Source organism: Vigna angularis, chromosome 7 (assembly GCF_016808095.1).
Source record: "Vigna angularis cultivar LongXiaoDou No.4 chromosome 7, ASM1680809v1, whole genome shotgun sequence".
Classification (NCBI taxonomy): Eukaryota; Viridiplantae; Streptophyta; class Magnoliopsida; order Fabales; family Fabaceae; genus Vigna; species Vigna angularis.
In genome coordinates this window covers 22,616,330-22,635,145 of record NC_068976.1, presented here as the reverse complement: position 1 = coordinate 22,635,145, position 18,816 = coordinate 22,616,330, and the positions used below count along the sequence as shown (strand labels likewise).

Genomic DNA, 18,816 nt, shown 5'->3' with positions numbered 1-18,816 from the left:
ATTTTAAATTTTAAATATGAGTTTATATATATCAACTCATTTAAAATTCAAAATATTCAGTCAAATTCTTTAATTTATTTACATTGTTTATCTATTTATCTACATTTAATACTCATAATTTATTTTCTTGTCTTGTGTTCATACTAATTAACTTATTTGATACTTAATTTAAATATGTGATCTTGTATAAATATTAACATAAAATATAAGTGTTGAACTAACAATTATTTATTATTTTATATTATTACATAAAAAATGTAAGATTGGAGCATATTCTTGATGTTGTTCTATATATGAAGGTTGGTATCTTATTAAAACTTTTTTCTTTGAACAATCACTTAAACTTATACGAGCTTATCATTATACTTTATATTACTTAGCATGTTTCTTCTTGTTCATTTTCAGCTCCTCAAACTCAAGTTTGGACCTAACTATTTTTATCATTTTAGGTTCATCCGCTAATAGTTAATTTATCGTAATTAACTAAATATGATTAACTAACTAGTTAATTAACAGTAATAAAATGACATTTTAGAAATGATAGTAGTTTAAAAATATTGAGACTCAATTATTTTAAATATACGGAATTAAACTGATGTATGTTTGTTTATTAAATTTTGTGGTGATGATTATGGTTATAGACAAGTAAGGTGATGATGTTGATAAAATTTAAAGGAAAAATTCTTTATGGTAATGATATTAGTGTATGCATTATTCAATAAGGAGGTAAACTATTAAAGTCATATAGAAAGGAATAGTGGGGAGAGAGAATGGAGGTGTTAGCCATTGGACTCTTTTGGTCATAAGCACCAAGAGAACTAATTTTGTGAGTGATAGGATGATAACATCTATGTTTATGATTCTATAAAGTATAAATACTATTACAAGTGTATGCCTACAGTGAAATTCAATATCAAAGATATATATAAATAATTGGTTTTTATATATTATGAGTTCTATTAAGACAAAAGAACAATCAAAACACAAAAAAATATCAAAAGAAACGACAATGTAAGAAATTTCTTTTCATAAAACAGACATAATAATAATACCCTACATCACTCCTTCATAATATAGGATCATAATATATAAAAAGATTACACCTTCATAACAGTTAGACCCGTCAATTTGGCTCCCCTTACATGGTTTGGCCCTAACCCACGTGGGTTGGGGTCGGAAAAATCCACAGGACCAAAAAGCCCCTTGTAGAAAAAGCCCACATGACCAAAATTTCTTCAAAAGCCTTGTGGGCCAGGGCCAACCCATGAGCTTTTTTTTAGAAGTTCATTTTGAATACAAGAAAAAAATATAATTAACTCCTAATTTGTTACAAAAATAATTATTATGAAAAATAAATTGAAATTTTTATAGGACTAGAATCAAGAAACAAAAGCAAAATGACAATATTAATTGAGTTAGATTCTCTAAGTATATAATTAAAGGATCATTTTATAAATTTAAATTTAAATATTTAATTTCACTTTTTTTTAGGTTATAAGTCAGAAATTAACTTTCTATCTAAAATTATCCTAATTGAAATTTAAGAGAAGATTTTCTGTAATTGAAGCTCTTAATTTAAAAAAAAAATAAGACTTCTTTATTTTCTTAGAAAGCTATTGAAAAAGAAATAAAATATAAATGATTTTATTTTTCATTTTATTCTCAAGAAATCATGCTCATAACATAAATAATAAGTAAAAAAAAACTCATAAACCTTGTGCAGACTACAATTGTATTCGTCCATAGGATTCAATCTCGTCGTGCTACTCACTCAAAATGTTTTCATTTTAAATGTCATAAAAATAAACATACATTTATGTTATGTGTTCTAATCGAAAGTTAAAAATAGATTATTTAATGTGTTAGTTAAATAATTGAAACACTATAACATTGTGATTCTTTAGTACTTTAAGTCTATTTAAAATTTTCTTTGTTTTATAAATTTTTAAGAAATTAATTTTCTTTTTATAATATATCTTAGAGTGATTTTGAGAAAAGATTTTAGAAAGAAAAAACAAAATAAAACATAAGTTTAATTTGCACATAAAATATTAATATTATTTTTGATCCAAAAATTTTAGATAATAAATTTATGAATTATTTTTAATTTTAAATAATTAAAAACAGATTGAGTGATATTTTAGAAGTCGAGAAAACAAAACAGTGATTCTTTTTAAGAACTGTAAAAGCAGTGTAAATATTAAATTAATTTAATATGTTATTATCTCTCTTTGGGGTTATTTTGATATTACTAATTATATATAATTTTCTAATAATTGGTGTGTGCAATATAAGACATAATTGTATTAGAATTGACAACAAAATAAAACATCTTTATAATATTTTAGTAAAAAGAAATTTGTAATACTATTTAGTTGTATAAAGTAAGTGTGTGGTTTGCAATTGTTTTTAATTATTTAAAAAAGTAGTTATTTTGAATATTAAATATTCTATTATACTATAATTAATTAGTTTTATTTAATAATTTGAAATAAGAAATCAATTACAGAATATAAAATTTAGTACTTCTAATAGTTATTATGAGAATGTTGAGGTTTAGTTTCCAAAATTTTTTTAGTAGGGTTAAACCCACCTTAACACACTGACCCTAGAGCTGTCAATATATTTTTTAGCCCCAAGGCCAGCCCTGGCCTTTCCCATCATTTAGCCCATTTTTTTGACCCATGTATTAGGGGGCTTTTCTAAAGCCCCTGACCCCAAAAGCCCCATAAAATGGGGTTATGATTAAATTAGGGCCGGGTTAGCCCTGTAGCCCCAAACAACGTATTTTTTTTCTTTTGACCCTGAATTATTCTCTGTTCAAACACTTGCTTAAGAGCTTGCAACCGTAGCATAGGTAGACGACAGTACAAAGTCGACGGAAGACAGCGGCGCATGGTGGACGACAACACAAAGTAGAGTCAACAACAGCTCTTGACGACAACGGTGGTACAGACGACGAAGAAGAATCAAGGTTAGCTTCTTTCAAATACTTTCGTGTTTTTTCTAAAGATTGTTATGTCCCATTTCATCAATGATTCATAAGCTACCAAATCACTTTTGGAGACCCCTACAGATTCCTTTTCTGAGAATTTAATTTTCCCTTTTTTTATCTAAGCAAGTAACAAAGTTGTATGTATAGATATATAAATATATAGTCTCTCCCATCAAAGTGCTAATTGTTGATTATGTTTTGAGAATTTTCAAACAAATGGTGTCAGAAATTGTGGCTTTTAAATAAAAATTGTTAACTGGTTCCCATAAAGTTTTCTTGGATATTGATTTTGTTTGATAACAGAAAATGCTAAGACAAAGGTCAAGGGTTTAATTTTTTTTTTGTTGAAGGAAAGTATGTAAAAATTTGTTTGTATGCGTAGCATTCTTCATTTGCAACTTTGGTGCATGGATATTAGGAAACCAAGTGTCATACAAAATGGACCCACCATTATCTCAGTTGCCCCTTTAGGATTTTGGTGAAAAAAAGTTTCTTCTCAGCTCCCTTCTTTGATTGGCAGGAATTCAATGTAGTGGATCATAAAATGTGCAAATATAATCTCTTAAATGGTCTTATTAATCCTTGTCAGTAAAATGGGTTTGATATGTTATAAGTGTGAAGTGATGAGCACTTTTGATATCTTAGGACGGTAATATCTTAGATGATATCCAAATATCATTTTCAGATGGAAAAAAACCAGATTGTGTAATGATATTTACATAACTTTATGAGGGGGTGAGTAGTGGTTAACCTTGAAATTGGCTAGAGAATATAGGTTAAAATGAAAAGTGGATGTGTCATTTTCATTAGGGAAGAGTTATATGATACTGCATTATAAATTTAAGCTTCAAGAAGAAATATTCTTTTTATTCAATGTAACTTTTATCATTTCAAATTCAATAAATTTAGTAATTTTTTCCTTCATGTTATTATATTGTTAATTTGCTATTGTTCTCCTTTGGTTGGTTTTGTTTTTTAAATATTGTGTTTGTTGATTACCTATAAGTTTTAAACGCGGACAACCAATACACTGCTTGTTTTATTAACAGGTATTGCATTTTGGATTGCTACTTCACGGGATAAAAACATAACGGGTAAAAGTTACTAATGATCCATTTTGTTTTATCTGCCTTTTGTTTTATTTTTTGTTTTATTGAACTCCTGCAGTCTGCATTCTGAGTATTGAATGGGTGGGATATTCTTTTTTTCTTATTAAGATAACATTATTTTTTTGTTTGAATTTTCATATTAGGTATTATGCTTTATGTTGCTGTCTTTTCATATATGGATAAATAATTTTAATATCATGATTTTAATATGTTGTTGTCTTTTCATATTATGCTTTATGTTGTTAGCTATAATGATTTTAATAGTGATTTTGTGACCTTTAAACTTAGTTGGTTCATATTTAATAACATGATTTGGATCTATTTTGGGCATCTTTTGTCTTCCCCTTTTTCTGCCTTAAATTTGCCTCTTAAGTATGGACCACTTTAAGAGTAACCCTTTAACTTTGGTTGATGATCTTGCATCTGAAACTCCTGGTCCATCTGAAAGTGCTACCACAAATAAAAAGGAAGTTTCAAATATTTGGAATTTTTTCACAAAAATAGGAAAAGATGAGGATGGCATTGAAAAGGCTGCATGTAAGTATTGTGGCAATAACTACAAAGTTGGAAAACACCCTGTTACTAAAAATAATTATGGAACTTCACATTTAAGTCGACATGTCAATGCGTGTAGAAGTATTGCAAACTTAGATGTGGATATGAATCTTTACCAAGAAGGAAAGTTTGGGACACGAAAAATCAATCAAAAGATTCATCGTAAGCTACTTGCAAGAGCCATAATTAAACATAGTCTCCCTTATAATTTTGTTGAATATGAAGGAATCAGGGAGTGGATAAAATACATTAATCCGAATGTTGACATGAAATGTAGGAACACTACTGTATCAGATGTGGAAAAGGAATACATTGAACAAAAGGATAAAGTTAAGCAAATCATGTCTAAGATTCCTAATAGAATTTGTTTAACCTCTGATGTTTGGACTGCAGTTACTTCTGAGGGATATATTTGCCTAACTGCACACTTTGTTGATGAAAATTGGAAATTGACAAGTAAGATTCTTAACTTCTGTCGAATGAAACCACCACATAGAGGTGTTGAACTAGAAAGTGTTGTGTTTGATTGCCTAAAGCAATGGGGTATTGATAAGAAAATTTTCTCAATTACCCTGGATAATGCTTCTGCCAATAATAATTTGCAAGACATTTTAAAAAGCCATCTTTGTGTTCATAGAAATTATTATGTGATGGTGAGTTTTTTCATGTACGATGTTGTGCTCACACTCTTAATTTGATAGTTCAAGATGGTTTAAAGGTGATTGACAGAGCACTCCATAGTATTAGAGAGAGTATTAAGTATGTTAAATCATCAGATGGAAGAACTCTCAAATTCAAAGAATGTGTTAGTGATGTTGACATAAATATGAGTATGGGTTTGAGATTAGATGTGACTACAAGATGGAATTCAACCTATTTAATGCTAGAAAGTGCAATCAAATATAAGAAACCTTTTGAAATTCTCAAAGTGGTTGATAGAAATTATAAAAATTGTCCATCTTTTGAGGAATGGAATAGGGGGGAGAAAATATGTCAATTCTTAGAACCATTTTATGAGATTACAAACATGATGTCTGGTTCATCTTATCCCACTTCAAACTTGTATTTTATGCAAATTTGGAAAATTCAGCTTATCATTGAAGAGAATTTATTGAATAAAGATCTCACCTTAAAGGATATGGCTTGGAATATGAAAGAAAAGTTTCAAAAGTATTGGAAGGAGTATAGTATTGGGTTAGCTTTTGGAGCTATTCTTGACCCACGACTAAAAGTTGATTTTATAACATATTGTTATAAAATTTTGGATCCTCTAACCTATGCAGAGAAAACAAAGAAAGTGTTAGAGAAGTTCAAGAGGTTATTTAAAGAATATGTAAAGAATTTTTCTATCCCTGGTGTTTCTCTTTCTCAATCACCTACTGAATCCATCTTGATGTCTCAATCCAATACTGAAGGGAAAAAGTTTAAGAGATCAAGGATTATTTCGGTAAGCATTTTATGTCTAGTGTTCATTTTTTTTCCAGTTTTTCTAGTTTTGTTTTGATAATTAATATGTAATGCATTGTAGGATTTTAAAATGTACAAAATCTATTGTTGGAAAGAACGAGATAGATGTTTATTTAGATGAACCAACAATAGATGATGATGAAGACAATGAAGATTTTGATGTGCTCAAATATTGGAAGACTAATGAGAAAAAATTTGCCATATTGTCTATAATGGCTCGAGATGTATTTAGTATTCCCATTACTACAGTGGCATCAGAGTCAGCTTTTAGCAAAGGTGGGCGTGTACTTTCAAAATATAGAAGCTCCATTCTTCCTGAGCATGTGCAAATGTTGATTTGTACTCAAAATTGGCTATATGGATTTTCTGAAAATCCTAGCGGTGAGTGTATATGTTATTAATTTTAAAATTACTTTATATTAAAATGATTAATTATATAGACTAGTTGTTTGATTCTATTTCAATTTCTTGTGATAGATGAAATTGTTGAAGATATTTTTGGTCATGAGAGAATTGATGAGTCTAACCTTTTAGAAGATGTTGAAAGTCTTCAACATTGAATAAATGATGTTTCATTTGACTTTGTCTCAGGTACTTCCCTTTCACTCATTTCCTTTTCTCCATGTTGTCACTGATTTGGGCTTTCCAAAAATCAATGAGTCACTCTATGATTAACTGCGTTTGATTGTTTTTGAAGTGAGAATGGTTTGGAAGGGTTTTGGTTCCTCCTGAAATTCTCTTGCTGTAATGATTTATCTATGCAAATATTTATATTTTATGATGCCCTCATAAAAATATCCAAAGAAGTTGAAAATGCAAAAGAATAAAATTGAAAGTTGGTATAGGGGAAGAGATTAAATGCTCTAAGATATCCCCGCATTTGGTGTAGGATTCAAATTCTATGGATAATGCAAATATTTATATTTTATGATTGCTGGAAGTTCATTTTAAGCTAATCTTGATTTAATATTGCATTATTTTGAAGCTGGAGATGGCTTTTAAAGGAGAGTTTGAAGAAGCCTCAAAAACTTCAAACATCAAGTTTTGTTGCTTGTTGGTTTACCATTTACTTGCATGGATGTGAATATTATGTGGTGTTACAACGCACATACTTCTTAATGGGACTTTATTGATTGAGTTTCTATTAGTTGTTTTCACTAAACTACAATTCATCTGTTAATTTTTAATATTGCTCTGTTCTAACAGACAGTATGTTTCAAAATATACCAACACATTCTCGCATGGGTAGAAGAGCAAACTTATTGGATAACTTTTCGGTTTCTCAATTTAGGATTTGAACTGGAACTCTATTCTGTTCATGATTATTGCATGGTATACTGGTATACTTATGTTGTGTTGATAAAGCTTGCGGAGAAGAAACATCTCTAGATGTCAATGAGCAATGACTCTGGTGTTGTCTTGTACTGAATCTGACAAATGAAACATTGTTTATTTTTATCTTAGTAGTAATTGATGGATGAAACATGGTGATGTTTTTCTCTTGGTACTAACTGGCTGCTCCCTGATATCCATGTACCAAGAAAGGATGCAGGATTGATTTGACTAGATTTTTTATTCTTTGGTACCTGCATAATGCCTTGTGTGAGTGATCTGTTTGGTATAGTTTGATATGATGATTTTATATTTTTGTACATAAATTTTTGTAAAAAAAAGGTCCATGGGCTGGCCCTGACCCATAGGACTTTGGGGGCTTTTAGCCCTAGGGGCTTTTTCAATAAAAGATTTTTTTTGGCCCTGTGGGCTTTTTTGGCCCCAACCCACATGGGCTAGGGCCAAATCTTGTTAATGGGGCTGACTTGACAGTTCTAACTGACCCTGACACCCTTGAGAGGGGGTTTTTGAGGGTTGGGATTTTTTTTGGTTCCCATTTGAAGGGCTTCTTAAGAGAGGGTTTTTTCAAGAGTGGATTAGGACTAACCCCGAGATCATGAATCAAATTCACAGCTTTACGTATATGGCTGCTGCTGGTGCAGGTTCAACGGCTTCTGACCCGACAAGATTATACTAATTCTGGAAGGTAATGCTGATAACAATTACATTAGAGGGAACACAAACAAATGTAGTGCCCAGTTGATGTTACAGTCGTTACCTCTTTTTCTTGCTCTACTAAAAAGATGCATGCTTTATCATCCGAGCCCACTTACAAAACACTACATTTACTGCAAAAACTTGATAACTTTTTGGCAAGTATACCAAATCATTCCAAGTAATATAGAGTAAGTTCAAATTATCGTTCGTTCTCCCAAGGGACTTGTGCAACACATGACAATTCTTCCTTTTATAACTCAATTAGACATCAAAGTGTACAAAAAACACAAGAAACTCTTTTTGGTATTTTTATCAAACAGTTGGTGTGCAAGGAATTATATTTAAAAGAAACTTTGTTGGAATTGGGTTTCATGAATCATATGAAATAAAACTTTGTACAATATATCATTATTTCATTCAAACATTTACATCAAGGCATACTAGTTCTAATCCCTTAGCAACTAGTTCTAAATTTATATATCAAAATGCTAATCCCTTAGTCCATTTAACATACAATTTGCATTAAATCCGATGCTAAAAATGACCAAGTTATTGAGTCTATCCCTAGATCCCAAATCACTTAGGTGCTCTATCTATGTTCATGTTCAAAATTACTTTTCGGTAATCAGAGACATTCAAATAACATTATATTTACATATAATGATAGTAAATTCAAGAGAGAGCATATGAAGGAAAAACGATATATTGAACAGGAAAATTACATCACAGTGAGTTCATTACATCCAATTCCAACGAAAGAAAAACTACTCCTAGTCATCTAAACGTACACATTTGAAGCAATCCCTTGCAAAAATGGTGTCTTGATGCCTTGAAGTAGGCTGACAGAAGTTCCGGACAAAAAAAAGATTCTTACCATTATCTAAGCATAATTTTAGTAACAAAATCAACTCTTCTTTAGCTTATTACTTACTTAAATCTTCTCTTTTATTTAGTTTTAGTATTTATCTATATTTTGAGCTACATTACGTAAATAATATTCTAATCCCTTGTTTTTTTGATGTATTTCGATGTTAGGAAGATCCTCCATTACATTGAAGAGCCTCGGTGATCCAGGAAGTCATTGATTTAAAAGTCATTTTCGCTTAAGCGAGAATAATTTAGCTTAAGCGAGAATGACTATCTTCTTTAAGAAGATTATTCTCGCTTAAGCGAGAATAATTTAGCTTAAGCGAGAATTCGGGCAGTATATATACTCACTAAGCAGAAAGAGAAAATGTCTTTAGTTCTTTGGAGGCGCGATTTCACGTCTAGAGCTCATGGAGGGCGCGAGGAGCTTGTGGGAACATCTCCTCCTCTTCCTTTGGATCTCCTTCTTCTTCCATCTTCCATGTTTGTAAGCTTTAGGTTCTCCATTAGGGTTAGATGTAGCCTATGAACTTTTGTGTAATGAATGATTGTTTCATATTTATAAATGCCTTTTCTATCTATTACTAGTATTCTTGTTTCCAATCTTAAAGCTTGCATGTAATGGGGACGTTCATGACTTGATTTTGGGTATTTAATGGAAACATGTAAGCTTTAAGATCAGAAACAGATTACTAGTAATAGATAGAAAAGACATTTATAAATACGAAACAATCATTCATTACACAAGAGTTCATAGACTACACCTAAAATATATGAATTGTTATAAGAGAACATAGAACTATAGTAAAATAAAAAAGATTTATCATTTAAGATATGAATTGAATATATATGATATATCCCTTACATCAAATGGTTATAGTTTATACGAGTTTATAAACATTGATTTTTATTATAATCCCTCTTATGTGGTACATTTTATTAAAAAAATGATTATAACTTAAGTAAATAAGAGTGTGACAATGATAAAGACATTGTGAGGAAGAGTCTGATAATATAAATTTGTATTCACTAATACATCTGTACGTTTTTCTATTGGGTTAAATATGTTTTTGACTCCTTAACTTGCGAAAATTAGAATTAATCCCTCTTCGAAACTTTGGACTAATTTAGTTTCCAAACTTTAGAAATGTGTGAATTTAGTCCTTTTAACCAAATTTTGTTAACTTTATTTGATGTTTCAAATGCATTTTTCAGTGAACATTGAAGCAAAAATGTATCAAACGGTGTAAACAACTCAAATGCTATCATGAAACGCACTTGAAACATCAAATAAACCTAACAAAATTTAGTTAAAAGCACTAAATTCACATATTTCTAAAGTTTGGGAACTAAATTAGGTCAAAGTTTTGAAGAGGAACTAATTCCAATCTTCGCTGAAAGTTAAGGGACCAAAAACATATTTAATCCATTTCTATTTCCTGTATTTCTTCAAGATTCAAAATACTCCACCAACCACGTTTTCTTTTTCTTTTGATTTTTATGGTATTTAGTTTATATCAACAATACCGTCAGCATAAAAAATCTCATCCATTTTAAAACCTAATAATATCCTTTAAGTAGAGGATTTGAATCTCTTGATTTCGAAATTGTATTGATAATTATGAAGATACAAATATTTTAAATAGACCCAATCCTTAAATGATTTTTAAAGTCCACACTTAAATCAACAACCCAAAAGGATCATGTATTTAATAGAAGAAAAAACAAAATTGGCTTATACGTAACAAAGTTTCATAATAGTATAGGATAAATAATTTTATTATGTAACTTATCATGTATGTCGTCTTCATTCTATCTATCACTCTTTTAATTTTATCTTTTTCTTTATTTCGCTTAAGTTTGTCTAATATTTATTTTTATAATTCAGATTTCACTCTTTGTCAAGTGGCTCTAATATATATATTATTTTTATAGTTTCCCTAGTTTCTTATTTAAATTTTGCATCATTTAAATTCATTTATTATATTTTGTCTTCTAATTTCTTTTTTTCTAACTTCTAATTTTTCTCTAAATTGGAAGTCTAAATGTGATATAATATGAAAACTTAATAATAGTGAATTTTTATTTTTAAATGAAAATTATAATGACATTCATTAAGTTAATTAAAAAAATATTATTTTAATTAAGAATAATAGTAAATGTGCATCAATTATGTTAACCATTTATAATATTTATAAAAGTTTTTCAATAACATATAAGTCATTTGAAGCTAAATTAACTAAATAGTTGACTTTTTGTCATCACAAAGGAAAGAGATAACTATAATTTGGGATATATGTACTTCCTCTTACCTAAGAGATAGGTTACATTATTTTTCTGTTTTTTTTTTTGTTATTGTTGACCCTTAATTTTTTTTCTTAAATTAAACAGAATAATATAGTATTAATAAAATGATAATGATATTCTGGATGGTATTTGAAATTATATATAATCTTTATTTTTATTTAGTGTTAGACTAAGCTTTTGAGAAGTATAAGTTATATATATTTTAAACAATTAAAAAAATGTAGTAACTTAGAATAGTAAATCAATGTGATATTTTGTAAATAGTTAAGATTTTAATATAAGAATAGAAACAAATTTATAGATCGAACATGGTTGTTATATATTTTTTACAAGCTCTCACCAAAATGATGGGTTCCTTCTCCTCTTGCTAACAATAGAACCAAATATCATATATTATCTTCTCCGTTTCTTCTATATTTTTACTTTTTCTATTGATAACAAACGTAATAAAAAAGAAATGCAAATACTTAAAAAGAGTAATTATATCATATTGTATTATTCTAATTGTTTGACTTCCAAATATATAAACTCTAAATATTTTCTCCTCGGCTAACATGAATTAGACATTAATTTGGTATACTTTAAATAGTTTTTACAGTACACCGTTAATTTTGATTTTATCCACTACATTGCATAAATCTTTAGGATATTATACGCCTTTAAATTTTAATCCACTTGTTTTAGTGTTATCTAAACATGGAATTGGTTTTATTAATTTGAATAATCTATTTAATACATTAGACGAGTTTGTTCATACACAAATTTGAATAATCTATTAATACACATTAGACGAGTTTGTCCACTCACTAATTAAAAAAGCCTTATAATATATATTACATTAGACGGGTTTATTCTGTGATTAGATGAATCTTACAACACGTTAGATAAGTTTTTTCATACACAGATTACAAGAGTATAACACAAAAACACTATACAAATTTAAGAATACACCTTAGATGAGTATGTTCATATACTAGTTAGATGAATACGGTAAAAATTATTAGATAAGTCATTCGATATATTGATTATATGAGTCTAAGAATACACATTAGACAAGTATGTTCTTATACTGATCAAATAAATCTTGTAACTTACTTAGATGAGTTTGTTCATACACCAATTAAATGAGTTTAACAATTTAAGTTAGAAAATATTGAAGCCTTGGTGTTTGAAGCCGAAAGACACACTGAGCTTCAAGCTTCTAATCCACTACGAAATGTGAGATATGTCTTCTACAAATTAACAGTTTTAGTACAATTTCTGAAATACATAAAAAATCATAAAAAGATAAGAGTTTATGATTTGGACCCAGATTGGTGATTAATATGCACACATCATAGATTGCATAAAATCAATGTCCGACCTGTTCCTTAGAGGCTGAGAATGGAAAGCATGTCATACCTCGAGTCGAAGGTGCAGGAAGCTCTATTCATATTAGATTCCATAGCCCATGTCAGTACAAGCCCACACCATATACCATTATCTTAATACTCCCATTTGGGTTACAAGCTAGCATGACCTAGCTCAGCAAATTGTTATTGTTAATACGAGTTTATAAACATTGATTTTTATTATAATTCATCCGATGTGATACATTTGATTAAAAAAACGAATATAACTTAAGTGAATAAGAGTGTGGCAATGATAAAGACATTGTGAGGAAGAGTCTGATAATATAAATTTGTATTCAATAATACATATGCATGTTTATCTATTTACTGTATGTCTTCAAGATTCAAAATACTCCACCAACCACGTTTTCTTTTTCTTTTGATTTTTATGGTATTTAGTTTATACAACTGTAACGTGCAAATTTTATATATATTAAGAAGGTGAATACGAGTGTGATAGTGATAAACATGGTGGCAGAATTTTAAGGCAGAGTCTGATCATCTGAATTTGCATGCATTTTGTTTTGCTCTTCTCACTAGTACAAAATAGGGATAAGAACACGAGTCATACGTCTCGGTTTTTAGAAAATCGAAGCATATGTAAAAGTGGTGGTATTTTCGCAATTTCGACAAACTTATATGTCTCGGTTGTAAAATAACAGAAGCATAAAAACCAAATTAACTCGGTTAAAAATAAAATCGAGACCTAATGTTCTGCCACGACATCCCACCTAAAACTGGTTAATTTTTTACTACCTCGGTCCTCTAATCCAACTGAGGCATAAACGTTGCAAATATCTCGATCCTCTGACCTGAGGCATAAACCTTTCGAAATGCAAAAAGGGGTATCCTCTACTACTCCCTCACTTGCAACATCCAGAGCACGCATCCAAATTCGCTTTCCCCTTGCTTATCCATCCATGCGAAATCCAGAAGCAACTTAACGTTGGTGGCGAGTACGACGAGGCATGGCGAGGTGGCGGCGAGGCATGGTGAGGTCATGGCGAGGTCAGAGCAAGGTGGTGGCGAGAATCTCTTCTTCCCTTGTTTCTTTTCAGGTTCAGACGCGATTTATCGTAGGTAGGGGCGGCCGCCGCGATTTATGATTTTAAAGGATGAATGAAGTCCTACTCTTGGCCAGTGTAGCCCCAAGCATCCCAGCCTTGAGGGGAGACTACGGAAGATAAATATGTTCCATAAAATATAACTCTTGAATAAGCTCCATAAGCTCTTCAAAGCTTCACTTCACCATTTCCAATCACACAACCTCCTCTGAAAACAAAACCACTGTCTTCTTTTTCTGATCCTCGAGATTGTGCTGTTACAAAACCTGGAGGAGATTTTCCAAGCGTCGCATTAATGATACAATTCTACAAGTCAAAAAAATAATTAAAATCAATAAATGTATATACTTGCTTTCATTTAATTCAAAAGAATATAAAAATTAGAGCATTCTATATAATATAACCTCATAGTAAGATTGACCGTTGCCATAAATGAAGTCAACTTCACCTTCAATGTAACAATTTTTGAAATAATGACGACCCTGTGCATCAAAGAGAGTATTTTGATAACTTTCGAAACCACACTTAATGAACACAGATTTGTCACCGTATATGGCTGTTGCTGGTGCAGGTTCAATGGTTTCTGACCCGACAAGATTATACGAATTCTGGAAGATAATGCCGATGACAATTATATTGGAGGGAACACAAACAAATGTAGCACCCAAGTGGTCGTTTATTTTGTATTTACTTGATGCAACGGTGGGGGTGGTTGTAGCGCGGTGGTGCCCACTTGATGTTACGGTGGTTACCTCTCTTCCATGCCCTTCTAAAAAGATGCATGCTTTATCTTCCGATATTATAACCTTCTCTATATATATATATATAACTTACTGATATAAGTACTTATAACAACCTTAATTTTAAACAGGCTAATGTAAGTATTAAAGAAAGAAGAAGTTACAAACTTACATGTATTTGCCAGGATTTACGTGAATTTTGACCCATTGGTAGTTGCTTTCCTGTATGGAATCAATAGCAGCTTGAACTATTGTGAAATCTCCTTTGCCTTGCTGATCAACTACAATGGTGTGGGCGATTTTGTTCCCCGAACAATCCATGGCTGCACCGCCACAAGAACAGTAAAGAAACAATAGGAGAGGAAAAAAGAGAGTTCCATGAAGCATCTCCATGAAAATTTTTCAGTGTTAGCAAAAGGTAATGCTGTGTATTTGATATATAAACTCACTTCACAGACTCTAAGGTCGTTTCTACCCACTCCCATCACTCATAATTACAACAAAAGCCATTAGTCATTAGACTAATCAATGTTTTCACCGTACCTAAACATATTTATTTGATAGCATTTATTTATTTTTTATTTGAGAATTCTCAAAATAAAAATGATGGAAATAAATGAAAGATGAGAGGTTACTAACTATAAAAAAAATTAAGATTTACGTTAAATTATTATATTATATATTATTAAAAGAAAACTTTAGTTCTGATCCGATAATTAATAACATCAACTTTGTTTAAAAAGGAACAGTTGAAAAGAAATGTAAAAAGTTAGACAAATAAGTTCTATAATTAGTTATGAGTTTAACAATTACATAATGCATTTTTTTTTCCTAAAATATCTAAAGAAAGGATAAGATTTACCAAAAAAATGTAAATAATTAAAGGATAAAAAATTGTAATACATGATTATATTAATAGTCTGTGGTTGTGTGTATAAAGTGAGAAATTAATCAAGTTATTTATTTATTTTTAGTAAAGTTGGGTATTTTGGATATGTATACATTGTAATTTACAAATCTAATAATTGAATTTTGATATTAATTCAAATATTATCCATACCAAGTTTAGATAAATTGGAAATTTATTGTTATATACATTTTTTGTTAATATTTAAACATAATTAATTTTAAAATATTGTATGTATTCTGTTAAATTTATTTACTATAATTTTAAATAGTTTTGAAATTTATAAAACTTGCCTTATATACTAAATTTCATTACTGATGATAAAAATGAACAATTATGAACACTTTTTCTACAACAAACTCTTTATGTATATTTAGTTAATATCTACAAATGACATTTGGTTGATGTTTACATTTTATAAGTTATTACATAACATTTGAAACTTAAGTTTAGGCATTATATTTTATATAGCTTTTTGTTTAAAGAAGGTGATTCACCCGTATCAAAGTAATTAAGCTGTTTCTGGAAAATTAAGAAAATAAGTAAATAACTTGACTAATATAGCAATTCCACTAATATATTATTTATTCTTTATCTCTAAAGGATAGTAAATAATAAAGCACATTGACAAAATTTGAAGTCTAAATGGGATATAATATGAAAACATAATAATAGTGAATTTTTATTTTTAAATGAAAATTATAATGACATTCATTAAGTTAATTCACAAAATATTATTTTAATTAAGAATAATAGTAAATGTATATCATTTATGTTAACCATTTATAATATTTATAAAAGTTTTTCAATAACATATAAGCCATTGAAGCTAAATTAACTAAATAGTTGACTTTTTGTCATCACAAAGAAAGAGATAACTATAATTTGGGATATGTACTTCCTCTTACTTAAGGGATAGGTTACATTATTTTTCTGTTTTTTTTTTATTTTTATTTTGACCCTTAATGTTTTTCTTAAATTAAGCGGAATAATATAGTATTAATAAAATGATAATGATATTCTGGATGGTATTGTATTATTCTAATTGTTTGACTTCCAAATATATAAACTCTAAATATTTTCTTCTCGGCTAACATGAATTATTAGACATTAATTTGGAATACATAAAATAGTTTTTATAGTACACCGTTAATTTTTATTTTACCCACATAAAGTGTAATATAATGTTTCAACCAAAATAAAAAAATTAACAAAAACTTTTGCTTTGCGTAAATTTTAATCCACTTAGTTTAGTGTTATCTAAACATGGAGTTGGTTTTATTAATTTTGGAGTACAACTTACACCAAAGTTATTAGTGGTGAAAATATAGCAAGATGATTTAACAAATTTATTGTTAGGAAGGAATTAATGACACTAAACTACTAATGGAAAAATTAACAACTGTTCCAGTTTATTTTGTGGCAAAAAGAATACAATTTTAAAATGTGATTTTATCCCTTATTTATTTAAAGAAAAAATATAAGTTTAGTAATATACACATTAGATTAGATGAGTCTAGATAAACATAGGAAAAAACATTATATAAGTCTAGCAATATACACGTTAGATGAGTCTATTCATATATTGATCATTAGATGAGTATAAAAAAAGATATTACATAAGTCATTTCATACATTGATTGAGTGAGTCTAAAAATACATTGATTAGACTAATCTAACAAAAAATATCAAACGAGTTTGTCAATGCACTGATTAGACAAGTTTAACAATACACATTAAATGAGTCTTTTCATATAATCGTTAAACAATCATAGCAAAAAACTCAAGACAAATCATTTCATATAGATGAGTTTAAGAATACCCATTAGACGAGTTCGTTTATACACTAATTAGTCAAGTTTAGCAGTAAACACTAGACAAGTCCATACACTCATAAGATAAGCTTGAGAATATACATTGCACAAGTTTGTCCATACACAAATTATATAAGTCTATTAATACACATTAAACAAGTTTATTCATTTCCTAATTAAACAAGTCTTGTAATACACATCAAATGAGTATGCACATACATTGATGAGTCAGATTTATCCATAGACTAATTAAATTAGTCTAGCAACAAACATTGTATGATTAGGTTTATACATTAATTAGACAAGTCTAACATATACTTACACAATTTGACGAATATATTAATACACATTAGACGAGTTTGTCCACTCACTAATTAAACAAACCTTATAATATATATTACATGTGATTGAATATACACTAAATATATACTAATTAGACTAGTCTAACAATATATATTAGAATAGTCTATTAATGTATTGACTAGATGAGTCAAGTAATACACATAAGATGAGTCTATCAATATAGTTCAGATGAGACTGATTATACACTAATTAGACGAGTATAACAAAAAATATTAGACAAATCATTTCATATGTTGATTAGACAAGTATAATAAAAATTATTACACAAGTCTAGAAATACATTTATTAAATGACTAAAGCAAAAAATATTAGACAACTTTGTTGATGTATTGATTATATGAGTATAAAAAGACACATTTGAAAGTTATTCATATATTGATTAGTCGACATTAACAATATACATTAGATAAGTCATTCCACACACAATTTAGACAAATCTATTAATACATATTAGACATGTTTGTTTGTTCACTGATTAGATGAATCTTACAATACACATTAGATAAGTTTCTTCATACACATATTAGATGAGTATAACACAAAAACACTATATAAGTCTAAGAATACACATTAGATGAGTACGGTAAAAATTATTAGATGAGTCATTCGATACATTAATTATATGAGTCTAAAAATACACATTAGACAAATATGTTCTTATACTAATCTGACAAATCTTGTAACTCATTTAGATGAGTTTGTCCATACACCAATTAGATGAGTTTAACAATATAAATTAGAAATGTTTGTTAATGCATTAATTAAACAAGTTTAACACACGTTAGACCAGTTTGTTCATTCACTTATTTATATTTTTAGATAATTTGTTTTATTAATTTTTACAAATCCTTTGTATTTTAGATAATCTACTTTATATTTTTTAGAAAATCTATTATTTATATTTTTATAAATATATTGATTTTCTAAATCTATAAATAATTTTTTAGATTAATTATATTTAAAACTTAATTATAAACAAAAAAATATTCATTATTTGTTTTCTTAACTTCTAAATTTTTTAATAAACATATATATAAAAATTTATTTATTTATTTTCATAAAAATTTTAAATATACACCCTGATTACCCAGATTCATAAAAATGGTTAAAATGTCACCAATTTAATTCAAAAACTTACATCTTTTGATTTTAAAATTTGATTAAGATAATATAATTTTGTTTTAAGTT

General features: G+C 28.7%; 1 protein-coding gene and 1 pseudogene across 11 annotated transcripts; one reads left to right on the top strand and one right to left on the bottom strand.

Annotated features, from left to right (window-relative positions):
* Positions 1-2,748: 2,748 nt before the first annotated feature.
* Positions 2,749-9,899, top strand: LOC128197765 (zinc finger BED domain-containing protein DAYSLEEPER-like). 11 transcript variants are annotated; one of them, XR_008250592.1, is made up of 7 exons: positions 2,760-2,974; positions 4,045-4,089; positions 5,053-5,115; positions 5,943-6,106; positions 6,188-6,507; positions 6,604-6,717; positions 7,112-7,331. XR_008250592.1 is itself a non-coding variant. In XM_052880484.1 (6 exons), exons 2-4 carry the CDS (start codon positions 4,479-4,481, stop codon positions 6,245-6,247), a joined length of 861 nt encoding a protein of 286 aa, XP_052736444.1. In that variant the 5' UTR covers positions 2,749-2,974; positions 4,045-4,478; the 3' UTR covers positions 6,248-6,507; positions 6,604-6,717; positions 7,112-7,331. The 11 variants fall into 11 exon arrangements, 1 of the variants encoding a protein (XP_052736444.1); XM_052880484.1 differs by having other exon boundaries at positions 2,749-2,974; positions 4,045-5,115; XR_008250587.1 differs by lacking the exon at positions 7,112-7,331 and adding exons at positions 8,121-8,164; positions 9,215-9,899 and having other exon boundaries at positions 2,752-2,974; positions 4,045-6,106.
* A 4,073-nt stretch (positions 9,900-13,972) lies between these two features.
* Positions 13,973-14,865, bottom strand: LOC108336542 (putative pectinesterase 10; annotated as a pseudogene).
* Between the last annotated feature and the right edge of the window lie 3,951 nt (positions 14,866-18,816).

Coding starts and splice junctions, on each gene's coding strand:
- LOC128197765 (XM_052880484.1), top strand. CDS start 4,479: ATGGACCACTTTAAGAGTAACCCTTTAACTTTGGTTGATGATCTTGCA. Junction 5,116..5,942: donor TGAAAATTGGAAATTGACAA/GTAAGATTCTTA, acceptor TAACCTATGCAG/AGAAAACAAAGAAAGTGTTA. Junction 6,107..6,187: donor AGAGATCAAGGATTATTTCG/GTAAGCATTTTA, acceptor AATGCATTGTAG/GATTTTAAAATGTACAAAAT.